The following is a 13,694-nucleotide window of genomic DNA, read 5'->3' on the forward strand; positions in this document are numbered from 1 at the left end:
CGGAGGGTTGAGCACAGGTTAATTTGGGGTTTGCTTGTGCTTCGCCCTGACAAGGATTGTGGTTTGTGCTCGAGTGAAGGAAGGTCCTTCACCTACCTCACAGCAAAGAGCTGGAACATACCCATGCACCACAGACAAAGCCCATCGCTCACCATCTTCAGGAAGACCCTCAGATGTGGCTCTTCAGATGAGGCTCTGTCCGATCCCCTCCGCGAAACCCCCAGTGTCTTAAGACCCTCACTGGTGAGTAGTTGCTATTAGAATTTTCATCCTTGGCATGGTCTCGCCTAACTTTTTGCCTCTGTTTCCCAGGTTGTTGATGTATAGTGGCCTCTAATTTTGCTATTATTGTTACTCTGGGCACTTTACCACTGCTATCCAGTGCTAAAGTACAAATGCTCCTATGTAAAATGTATGTGTAATTGACTTTCCATGATTGGCATATTTTACTTACTAGTATGTCCCTAGTACAGTGCCTTTACATGCCAGGGCATGTAAATCAAATGCTACTAGTGGGTCTGCAGCACTGGTTGTGCCACCCACATTAGTAGCCCTGTAAACATAGCTCAGACAGTTTTAAACTGCCAATTCGACTTGGCAAGTGTACCCACATGCCAGTCCTAAACCTTCCCTTTTTTTACATGTAAGGTGCCCCTAATATAGGCCCTAGGTAGCCTCTATTGGCAGGGTGCAGTGGATGTTAAAGGTGGGACATGTACTTAGGTATTTTGCATGTCCTGACAATGAAAACTGCCAAATTCAGTTTTCACTGTCCAAGGCCTATCTCTCTCATAGGTTAACATGGGGGCTGCCTTAGGGCGCAGATTCACTTTGGGAGCAGATAGTAAAATGGAGTTTAGGGTCTCTGAGCTCACAATTTAAAAATGCATCTTTTAGGGAAGCTGGTTTTTAGATTGTTAGTTTGAAAATGCCACTTTTAAAAAGTAGGCGTTTTCAGAAACTCTGCCTGTCTGTGTCAGTTTGACAGTTGAGCTGTTTGCACCTCTCTCTAGACAGTGACACAAATGGAGCTGGGGTGTAACCTGCATATCCTGATGAGCTATCTGTGCTGGGGGAAGGGGATGAGTGGTCACTTACACCTGGAAGAGCTGTGCCTGCCCTCACACAAAGTAGTCTCCAACCCCCTGTTGTGTGTCTGGGGCCTGACCTGGGCAAGGCAGGATCTTACAAACAAGACAGACTTTTCTTTGAAGTTTGCCTACTTCAAAGGCAGAAAGGATTATGAGTAGTGGACCCAAAACCCCTGAAAATTAGATCACATCTGGAATTAAGAGGAACCTCTGGCAAGGAGAAGAGTTGAAGAGCTGAGGAGAAGTGCTGCTGCTGCCTGTGACTGTGCTTGTTGGGCTATCTTGCAGTTGCTGCTTCTGTCTGTGAAAGGGGACAAAGACTGGACTTTGTGGTATATTCCTGCTTGTGAAGAATCTCCAAGGGCTTGGACTGAGCTTGCACCCTGTTCTAAAGTCTCAGGACCATCAAAGACTTCCCCTACCAGCACCTGGACTCTCTGCTGAGACTCCTGCCCTGACAAGTGGTGCCCTATCCTGTCCCTTGGCCCTTGAAAGGAGAAGCTGGTGAAAATCCAAGAAAACCTAGTTCGGACGGACGACTCTGGACTGACGCCGCTGCCGAATCCCGTGACGCAGCTTGCAACTGACTCCGTGGTCCTCGCTGGAGTGTGATGACCCTCTCAGGCCCTACACCGCCGTAGCCCTGCCAAAGTCCGCACCTCCACCCAAAGTGCACAGATTCAACACTTCACACTGACGCCGCCTCACCTCCACCGCTCCGCAGCAAGGATAAGATGCCTATTTGTGACGCCTCTGCTCCTTTGCCCCGCAGCACCAGTACCGAGGCCACCTCGGATTCGACAATGCCACGATCCCCGACTTTGCGCACCGACTTGTTCTCACGGTTTACTAAGTTACTGTACCTGGGGGTCTACGGGACTCTGTACTCGGCGCTATTGGCGTCGGATTGTTGGGAAGGGCTCCATCACAACGTTGTGTTATCACCTCACCAAAGCATTTTGTGTTTCTAAGCGCTATTTTTGAGTTTAATATTAAAAAATTCATAACTTGACTAGTGTGTGTCGAATATTTGTCGTTTTGGTCTTGTTTTGTTTAGATAAATACTGGCTACTTATCTAAACCTGTGTGGAGTCATTTTGTGGCATTTTTACTCTATTACTGTGTGTGTTGGTAAAAATACTTTACACCAGGTCTCTGAAGTTAAGCCTGCCTGCTCCTGCAAAGCTACCAAAGGGGATGAGCGGGGGTTAACCAAGAGTGATTCTCCTTTACCCTGACTAGAGTGAGGGTCCTTGCTTGGAAAGGGGGTAACCTGACTGCCAACCAATGACCCCATTTCTAACTGTTGCGCTCTACAAAAACTGATTGATTGATTGAGTAGGGTTTCACCCTCCTCAACCAGTATACCAATTTCTCACAAAAGTCAAATAATATTCCTACATATTTACTTTCACAATAGATATGGGCTAGCAGACGTGGATGCCTGTTTACTATGGTAATATGCACTGTAGTTTTCCTAAAAGGAATGCAGACATATTTCTTAGCAGTGTTGAGGATGACTTTTACAGGGCCATGATAGCCTTTTTATGAATTTTATGACAATTTTACAGACAAAAAGAATGCAGTTTGAGATGTTCTTATGCACAACAGCATTTTGATATGGTGACTGAAGTGCAAACAATATGTTGCTTCCTGAGAAGGCTCTAATCTCTTTTGTGCAACTGCAACCTAATTTTAGAGACCCTAAGGCCTTAAAGATTTAAACCAGGAAAGTTTTGACTACTGTGCATTTTGGTTATTTTATTACTTTTTTGGCTATAACTATACGTCCTCTTCTAGTCTATGGGCAGAGGTAAGAAAGTCAATAAGTTACATATTGTTTAATGTTTTCATAAATGATAAATTATATTTCAGTACAACTATGACATGCTTACATATCAGCATGTAGTCTAATCACATGACTCAGGAAGAGCATTTAATGTCCCATGGGTTAATTTCTTTAGGAATAGAGCCTGCAACTTCCTTACATAACGTTGATGCATTTTCCAACTCCAACAAGCACCAGAAAAAAAATCCTCACTCTCCTTCACAACCTACCTTTCCCTTGTCAATAGATGTACTTCCGAAATAAGTAAGATCTATGAAGCCTTTTATGGGAGAGACAATTATAAAGCAGCAGAAAAGTGATGATAACTGGGTTCAAATGTTAAGAAAAGGTGTTTTACGAGCGGAACAATGAAGAGGCAATGCAGAGGCTGTAAGGTTGAATACTTCTAAGATCAAAGTAGAATTTAAACATCTTAAACACCATGGAGAAGACTTAGGAAAGAGAAGTAGTTGAAAGAATCTAGGAGTTTATGGAATATAGGAAGTTCAAAAAGGTGGGGGTGTGCAGTGCCTTGTATGAAAAAAGTTTTCTTCTGATGTGCTGGGTCCCACAAGTCCTCCTTTAAATGTACTGAGAAGAGCCCATTGGCTATGTAGTAAATCTCAAATCTCCACTGGTATTGTCAAGCTGAAAGAAATAGTTGTTCAGTTTTTGAAGCTACAGTTTTGTTGAAAATAATTTCTGTCGTTAGTAAGAGAAAAAACTTTCTTGTTCTGTTCATTCATGTTTTATTACACAAGATGTGGCTAAACCAAGATTAGACAGAAGAAAACAGTTTTGTAAATCCAAGACTAACCTTAAATCACATGAATATCCTCAGTGGCCATATTCATCTATGTCTATTTAAAGTCACTCACCATAATAAAACTGTAACCCATGCTGACCCAGCCAAGCTTAAAAATCAGTAATCAATGTTAAAATGAAGCTATGCACACCTGAAATCTCTTAACTGTTCTGTGTTTTTATATTCAATACGCAAATGTTGGGTCACCCTTTTGCTGCATTTTGTTTCTGATCCGGAGCCTCCAAATTGAGTTTGTGTCCTTTGTGTTGTAATATTTATGTTTATTTATTTATTTATTTGCTTGTTTTTTTTTTTTTTTTTAGGTTTACTCAAACTGTGAATTTCTTTATGGCCTTTTCCATTGGTATTTGTGTCAAGAGTTGTCTGGGCTTTTTGTTAGGTGAACAGTGTGTTATTCTCTAATGGGTCCCACTACCCTGATGTTGTTACTGTCTCATTTGTCTATTTGTCTTTTCTCAATCAAAACAATCAGGTTTGTGACTGGTACCAGTTCACAGATTTGCATAGCCATATTATTTGTTTGTCTATTGTATTTCTTTATTTCTCCATCCCTTTTTTTACTCACTCTGCAACAGGAAATACAACTCAAACCCCCTTTTATACTTATAGCATATTTTGTCTCACTCCATATTTGTTAATAATACAAATACCCTTTTTTGAAGATAAATGTTGGTTAAGTCAAAAGCAAAAGATGATATTGTGCGTATCATTATTAAATTAAATTTTGAAATGTTAATAATTTTATAATGAAAACAGATGTTCCACTACTTACTTGCTCCTATTCACCCACCATGTAATTAACATCCTTGTGCTTTGACTAATATTATAACATAGTAAAAGGTTTCTGTTTGCAGTTTAGGAATGTATTGATATATGCTTAAACCTTTATTCATTTGGAATGTTTATCTAACTTATTTTTTGAATGGGAAATTTATACCTATATTTTGTTTTTACAAAAAAGAAATTTCTAAGCATAAACATGTTCCTTTTACTGCTAGTCCACATTTTTGGGTGTATGCTATACATGTAGGATTTGCTAGATTCTATATGTTGCCACAGAGTAGTTCCATAGAATCATTTACTATCATAGAGAGTAAAGTAACACCACCTGTGCACACATGTAACCTGTTTGTTTGGAAACAACCATGATTTACCCCCTTCCTAAAATCAAGGGAGATATTACTTGCTGTTGGGAAGAAGTGTTCTCTGTTTAATAGAGACCGTCTTAGTACTCACTAATTCAGTTGGTCTTTGGCTTGTAGTGTTTACAGGTTAGAGTAAACATATTATATTAACATGTATTATTGAGAAACATTTGTCCTATTTAGTGGAGTGCCTGGTAAATAATCCAGAGGGCTTCAAAGTCTTTGTTTTTCCCCATAGAAGACAATCAAGAATTCTAAATTATGGAACTATGGGCCAGATTTACAAGACCTTAGCGCTTCCATGTGGCACATTGGCATAATTTCTTTATACGCTAATGTGGCTGAACCAGGCAAAATCACAGTGCTATATTCACAAAGTGGCGTAATGCATGCATTGCACCACTTTGTGACCCTTTGCACCACATTATGCCTGAGCCAGAAATAATTTAAGCAATGGGGGCATTCTGGCGTTAGGAGGCCTGCAAAAATGCGCAATGAAATCTACAAAATGTAATTGCGCCATTTTTGGCATTATTTTTAACACCTGCTCAAAGCAGGCCTTAAAAGGACACACCCATTGAAGTCAATGGACCTCCTTGCACTTTGCTGCACTAGCGTAGACATTTTTGACGCTAGGGCAGCAAAGCGCCAAATAGTGTCAAAAGGTTTGACGCTATTGGCCTAACCTGCACCATGGTGCACCGTATTGTAAATACAGTGCACCCATGATATCGTGAGTAGCGTGGGGGGGCACAAGAAATCTGGCACATCATTATTGATGTGGCAGATTTTTATAAATCTGGGCCTATGTGTTCCGTTTTGGACTGGTAAGCAAAACTATTTAAAACTCCTAATTATTAGACTGCGCTGTCCAGAAGAATCTTATACAATCAAAAGGCATATTCCAAGTGTGAGTCTACTGACGTTGTCACTGCTTATATTTTAGAGGCAAGCACAGATGTGGAAAATTCATCATCCAAATTTTAGCAGGGAAAAACATTATTTTACAATATTAGATTAAGGTATCTAATAGACTCAAGTTGACAATTAATTTCATATCTTTCTCTTTTGACACAAGAATAGATGGAATCACTAATAATGCTGAACATATTACTGACAGTCTCAAGAACCACATGAAGTGACACCATAACACATAGGAGGAAAGTATGTATTAAGGTGAAATGATTCCCTCGGTCTCTTCTAGAATGTGAAGGGACATTTCAGCACACCAAAGTACAAATCAATCCATACAATTTTAGAGCATTACTGCAATTGCATCCACACTAAGATCCAGACACACTTAATTGCTCGATCTGCTATTAAATTGACAAATGTAATGTTACATAGAAGGCCTATCTTTTTATGTGCAGAATCTCCACAGTTGTAAAACTACTATAAGTGAAATTAAAATTGCAATTGCTGAATCCCCAAAAAAATATAAACAAAAGTGTAAGTTTGCTTTAGTGAATGAAGCCCTTTGTGAATGTGTGCATGCATTTGCCCATAATCTGAGGAGATACATCAAGCAGTACAATTGAATAATAACATGAGGTTATAAATAAACTTCTAAAACCTGCTTCAAAGCTTTACAACCATCATAATTGCATCAGAGTGGGTGTCACAACTCATTCATATTATTGTTTTCAGTTTGCATTACACATATCATTTATATCAGTCACTTTTTGGATAACATTACTGATGTTAACATATCTGCATTACCTTGTCATCATCCTCACATGTCATCACATTGGAGAAAGGAATCTCAGCTTTAAACATTTTACGACAGTGCATGAGCTGCACAAGAAGGTAGCAAACAGTCTTAAACTTCATCCTTTTGGCAGGTTTTATGTCAGACAATATCAGCCCTGGAAATATCTGGAAAAAAACAGAACAGAATCAATGTTTTTAGTTGGAAACAACAAAGTTCAGTCATAAACGATAAACGGCAACAAACCAACAAAAAACAAAATTATCTCTTCTTATGTTGCAATGATAGTTGTTTTCTGTTGTCAGATTATGGAACAAATAATTAGTAACAAAAATGTGGGTAGGAAATTTAGGGTAGCAGAGTACCCACTAAATACTTAGAAAACACACTAAAAAACACTAAGGACCTCATCGCGGGTTTGACAGTCCTGAGACCACCAAACTCACGGTGGCGGTCCAGAGATCCCGATGGGTTGGTGGTGGTGAAAGTTGTGGTCAACCATGATGGTGCCCAGTTCGGTAGGGCCATGCTCATCACAACTTTACTTTCTGCCAGCCTGGTGCCCACCATGAAAAGGCTGGTGGAAAGCCAGAGTTGGGGGCAGCAGGGGGTTGCACTACCCATGATCATGTTATGGGCAGTGCAGGGAACTCCCTGTGAGCACCCTTGGAAAGTGCACTGTCTGCTCTAGCAGGCAGTGCTCATTCCGAGGTTGCTGTGTGTGACAGCATTGGCCTCGGTTCCCTGAGGGAGCTGCGGCCAATGCCACCACACAGTTTCCGCCAAGCTGACCAGCGGGAATGTCATAATACGACTGGTCAGCCCGGTGGAAACATCATAAAATGATGGTGGTGAGGCCGCAGGTTTGACGGTGGCCTCACCTCTGCTGTATTGGAGTTTGGGCAGTTCAACTACCGAACTCATATTTGGCCCCTATATCTTCTATTCATATGAGAATCAACATCAGCATGACTCTTGTTTTGATTCTTTATTTGTACTTATTGTACTTATTTGTACATTCAAATACCTGGATCTATTACAGATAAGTAATGCTATTTGGGTCAGCTTTGGGAGTACAATACCGTTTTCATTTATTTGATCTCTAGATAGAATACACTCTCAATTGATTGGGTGCATTTATATCAACACTCAAAATTATATAAATTAGTCGCACAATCATACATCATCTAAAAACAAGGTTGTTCTTTTGAGACAAAGATCTTTTTTAAGTAGGAGATGTTATACATTAATTACATTTCTCCTCTGAAGTGAGGCAACAAATAGCTGTTTAATCATTTTGATGTTGATTCTCATTTGGATGGTAGGTTTAGATATCCTGGAACAAAGACATGTAATAAGGTTAATATGTATGTGTGAAATTGAACTTCATACAAAAGCACATCAGAAATAAAGTACATTTATATAATTAAAACACATAGGGAAAAATGAGGATGCAGAGAAATAGATGATGCACTAGTGCGATCAAAGACTACAAGTTCATAATACATTGGACACAGACGTATAGGCTAGGAGTGGATGACATCTTGAATTTATTTTTATTTACTCTGTATCTTGGTATCTTGTCTGAAATTTGAACTGGAGATCCCAGAAAGAGACTTGTTTTCTGAAAAATATCTCTTGGCAGTTGTTTCACCACTGACACATACATGTTCTGTTTTTCCCTTGTCTAAAAAACATGCACAATTTCATATCCACGAAATCTGCCAAATTTCATGCAACTTGCATAACATAAAATGTGTCATTTTGTGAGATTTCATGGGCTAAACAAAATGTTACCCAGGGCTGGTACCTGCACAAGGTGATTATGATTAACTAAAGTAAGATGAGAAGTTTCAAATACTGAAACCAGACATGATACTTCTGCGAAAACATCTTGAAAACATTTGAAGAAAATTATTTCTGAATAGTGTTTCCTCTTTGTTTCTTTTTAGATCTATGAAATTAATAAATTGTGCTGTAGACTCGGCTTGCAAAAAAGTCCAAGGCAACTGTTCCATATGTAAATGTTGTGCCTTTGCTTTTCCAATTAAAACAGTGCTAGTGAAGGAATAGCCTGGATGTCTGCTAAGACCTTAAGCTGGCACTGAAGAATTATAATTTATTCATAAATAGTCTATTTTAAGAAAACAGTAAAATTATAGGCAACACTGCCTGTTGCTTGTCATCAGTATGGAACTTTGGAGAAATATATTTTCTCTTACAATCAAACTGACTGCCATGTCTCTCAGAAACACACATTTATATTTTTCCATATGAGATGTGCCATCTGATATGAGGTGGTATAAGGGTTATTTAACAAATAGCCCTCATACCATCAAGCTTCTTTTTCAGGAAGGGGTTTGTGTTACCTCTGTTTCTGGTACTCTGTGAGACATTCTCAAACAATACTGGAATGCCTTTAGAGTGGATAAGGCTGAAGTGCTGTAATAGAGGAACTGTTCAGTCATGTTGTTATACGGCTATCCTCAGCCATGTTTTATTTTTTCATGCAAGGATAGCATTATTGCTACTAGTCACACTCACAGAATGGGAAATTCACCACATTGTAGTTAAGGAAGGGAAACCTTTTGTGGGTTTTCTCAAACTTGCCCACAGCCCCTTTCCACCCTGGACATAAATGCTAATAATTAACTTATGTAAGAGCAACAGTAAATTTATATTATGACAGATAACATTCTGGGCCTCATTATGACTTTTGTGTTTTTTTCCAAAGACCGCTGAAGCCGCTGCAGCCAACAGACCGCCAACTTAGGAGTTGTGTTTGGATTTTCACCATTTATGGGAGGAAGTCCGACTCGGTTGGCCTGGCCAAAGAAGTTGAAGAGGCATCACCAGCACTGCTACGCCAGCAAGACTCTACCCACCGTATTACAAGCCATAATATGGCTTGGCGGAGTCTTGCTGGCATCGTGGTGCTGGCGGTACAAAACCGCCAGGACCGATCCCCACCCGGACGACCAGCATACCAGAAAAGGTAAGTTGATCGTCCAAAAGTGGGGGTTGGGGTGGAGATTTGGGTGCATGTGTGTGGTGTGTGCATGTAAGTGTGCGAATAGGGGTGTCTGAGTGCATGTATGTGTGCGAATGGGGGTGTCTTAGTCTGTGTTTGTGTGCAAATGGGGGTGTCTGAGTGTGTGTATGTGTGTAAATGGGGGTGTCTGAGTGCATGTTTGTGAGTGAGCGAGTGCAGGTCTCTGGATGTATGCCTGCGGTTGGGGGGAGGTCTGCTTGTATGTGGAGGGGAGAGGGGGTGTCAGCGTGTGAGTGAGGTGTGTGTATTGGGATGCATGCAAGTGGGGGTGCATGTGTGCAAGTCTGTGAGTGAGTGGGGGTGCATGTGTGCAAGTCTGCGAGTGAGTGGGGGTGTGTGTGTTTGAATGTATGCTTTTGCAGAGGGGTGTGTATGTGAATATATGCATTCATGATGGGGGTAGGGGTGTGGATGATTGCGGAGGGGGAGTGAATGTTTGCAGGGGTGAGTATGTGTAAGTAGGAGTGTGTGTATGTCAGTGTGAGAGCGGGTGTAAGTGTTAGAATGGATGTGTATGGTTGGGGGTGGTATTTGTAAGTGTGTCGACGGGTGGGCGGGGTGTCTGCATGTGTGCGGTCATGTGGCGCTGCGTGTGCCGGCGACAGGAATGGGGATTCCTGTCACCCGGTGCGTTACCACCACAGTGGGTGACCGCCACAGAAAGCCTGGCAGTCTGCAGCCTTGTAATCTGGCGGGCAGGCAGAGGCCTGCCACTGGGCAGGAGGAGCTCACCGCCGGCCATATCGGTGTGACTGCACCGTCGGGCCAGGCAGTGTTGTGGCAGTGTGGCTTCTGGCAAACACCACAGCTTGTAATGCAGCGGTCTTTACCACTGGGTCTACGGTGGTAAGACAGCCACAGTGAGGCTGGGCATCTGCTGACCACCACCTAGTAATGAGGGCCTCTGTGTCAGATGCCCTGCATCCTCCAGTTTCAAAATAATCTCCTAAGTCTGAACCTACAAGCAAATAAAGGTGACAATTAATACAGCTCTGTTTTTATGCCCCTCTTTTGGCATATAAACTCAAGCTTTCAGAAGGATCCAGAATTTGACATAGCAAAAATTGTGGAGCCTATGTTGGCTATAGCACCCTGCTCTGACCTTCTGAAGGCGTTTTGCCTGAAGAAAAGTCACAGGTTAAACAAACGATTGATCATGGTGAAAATACAGGGTTTAACTGACCCCCACCCTATCACTGTTGTCCTAAAAGTATGATTGATGCCCAGTCTCCCATGACCTATAGACTGCCGTTGGGTTTGGCTCATTCCATTGTTTTCTACCAATATTTGTTCTTTATCAATTTGTAACTTGTTTTTGTTTTCTTTCACCCAGCTTACTTTTTAAAATTGTGTGGCTTGTTTTGATCCATTTTCATATAGGGTGCCCACATCAGACAAAAATGTATTTCTTTGCCTACTTTCACCTAACAGTTGCTACTTTACATTTCTGGTTAAGAGATATTTTCAGCTCACTTTGTTGAAACTCTGACACTGTTTATGGTCATCTTGGTTGTTGCTGTATCTTATTCACCGCTATTGCCAGCCAGTTTGTATCCATCTGATAAAATCAATTATTTTGTTTACCTGTACTCCACTTTTGTATAACTTTTATGAAAAGTTCCTGGAAAGATGGACCATCTTTGTTTGAGTGCAGGCTTCTAGGTTGTGTGCTTATAACTTACTTGCCTTAACTGAGTCTATTTTGACATTCCACTGCTATTAAGCGATGAGGTTGATGTCACCCACCGTGTTTTGTTCCATTCTACTTAATTTACATTCCCCTAAAGTCTACCATGGAAATTGCATTCTCAACTTTCTAGAGTAGATTAAGAGGCAAAGTTGATGTGATTTTTCTACTGTTCTATCCTGAAACCTGATACAAGAACATTTAAGATGATTTATTCTGTTGCCCACAACAGTAATATGAAAAAAGAAACATTGAAAATCAAACTGCAACATAAGTCAGTGAACAACAGAAAGCTCATTGAACGTAATGAGATGTTAGACGATTGTCATTTATTTATTTAATGGACATATCTGACACTGCATTATTATTTTTACCATTACTGATAACTACATTGTTACTAAAGGCTTGTAAGGGCACACAATGAATCCTCCGTCCTCTTCGGATGCCTCTCCTTTCCCATATCCTGTTACTCAGGTTCTTTTTTTACTTACCCAGTCATATGATTTATTTCACTTTTGTTTGCCATTGACAAGAACCAATGTCATGGCATATGAATGTTTAAAGACATTTTAGTTTTTTAATTAACCCATGAGATGTACTGTTTTGAATTAGTATTTATAATGTTAAGTACTGAGAATGACCTGGTGTATTATTTACTGATATGGAGAAAACGATACAAATGAAATACAAATGAAATAAAAATTGAATGCTTCCTTTAAAAATTACTGTCATAGGCCAATGAGGTAAAAACTTCCAGCTAGCCTGCCCCATTGGGCACATCACATTTCCAATTCATAAGATTATCCCTGTCACTACTAGAGTTGATTTCACTTGGAGTGGCCTTTAACACCCAGAAGAAAAAACACTGAATGTAACTGAGACTGGATAGGTAAATAAACAATAAATTACAAACATCTTACTGCAACTACAAACACAGCTCATAATATTTTTCTCAGATTTATAAATCATAAGACGACATAGGGCCAGTCATTGATTATTATAGCTGGATATGTCGAGCTTGGTTCAGGTTTGGGGAAAAATATGCACAATCATTTTAGGGTGCCCTTTCTGTGACATCTGCTAAGGTACCTTCACAACTTGGTGAATCATTCTGACCAGGGCTTTGCTTGATAGGTTCATTTTATTTGCCCTACAATTCTCAGGCTGCCTTATTCATACATGGGTCATGATATGTAGCTCATTTGTCGATTGGAGTTCAAAACATCTGCTGCAGGTTTGGCCTCAGCAACTGTGGAAGACAAGCCACAAGAAATCTGTTGCAGGACAACAGCTCAACACCTCTTCAGAATACAAATACACCAATAATGTTCCTATCAGTGGAGTTGTCTAACTCCAGGATATCTGTTTAAGGTTTTTCTCTTCGTATGTTAAACATTGCATCTTAGTCATCCTGTTTTACACTCCAAAACTTTATTTTCAATACATCTGGGGCTCTTCATTAGAAATTATATGCTTTACTTTCATGTCAAATGATTTTTAACTTGAGTGGCCTTGTACTGGCATTGTTTGTAAGGACCTTGATGCACACAAGCCTTTGAGGATTAGGTGTATGGATTCTTCCTGATGATGTGAAGACATATTTAACAGTTACTGCATCATCACCTAGTACAGTAAATGGGGATAGGTGAGAAATGTTTGTAAAATTGGTCATAGTAGAGCACCTTCAGGAGAGTTTTCACATTCCCCATTATGGAATATACTCAAGATAAGGCTTAGGCGGTCATTCTGACCGCGGCGGGCGGCGACCGCCGCCCGCCATGCGGTCACCGCCAAATGGCCGCTCCGCGGTCAGGAGACCGCGGATGCCATTCTGGCTTTCCCGCTGGGCCGGCGGGTGATCGCCAAAAGGGCACCAGCCGGCCCAGCGGGAAAGACCCTGCCACTAGGAAGCCGGCTCCGAATGGAGCCGGCGGAGTTGCAGGGGTGCGACAGGTGCAGTGGCACCCGTCGCAAATTTCACTGTCTGCAAAGCAGACAGTGAAAATCTTTATGGGGCCCAGTGGCATGGGCAGTGCAGGGGCCCCCAGGGGCCCACGACACCCGTTCCCGCCATCCTGTTCCTGGCGCTAAGAACCGCCAGAAACAGGGTGGCGGGAAGGGGTCGGAATCCCCATAGCGGCGCTGCAAGCAGCGCCGCCATGGAGGATTCCCTGGGCCAGGGGAAAACCGGCGGGAAACCGCCGGTTCCCCTTTTCTGATCGCGGCTTTACCGCCGCGGTCAGAATGGCCCTTGAAGCACCGCAAACCTGTTGGCGGTGCTTCCGTGGTCCCCGGCCCTGGCGGTCATGGACCGCCAGGGTCGGAATGACCCCCTATGTCAGCTGACCAGGGTGTTC

At 41.5% G+C, this 13,694-nt stretch overlaps 1 protein-coding gene across 1 annotated transcript in view; it reads right to left on the reverse strand.

Moving 5' to 3' along the window:
- Nucleotides 1-13,694, reverse strand: part of ADCY1 (adenylate cyclase 1) — a 1,375,168-nt gene that overhangs the window by 339,353 nt on the left and 1,022,121 nt on the right. Inside the window, exon 8 of the mRNA XM_069216207.1 lies at nt 6,610-6,765. Coding sequence (XP_069072308.1) covers nt 6,610-6,765 — 156 coding nt within the window. The remainder of the gene's footprint in view (nt 1-6,609; nt 6,766-13,694) is intronic.

The sequence above is a fragment of the Pleurodeles waltl genome, chromosome 2_1, assembly GCF_031143425.1.
Source record: "Pleurodeles waltl isolate 20211129_DDA chromosome 2_1, aPleWal1.hap1.20221129, whole genome shotgun sequence".
NCBI classification, from domain to species: domain Eukaryota; kingdom Metazoa; phylum Chordata; class Amphibia; order Caudata; family Salamandridae; genus Pleurodeles; species Pleurodeles waltl.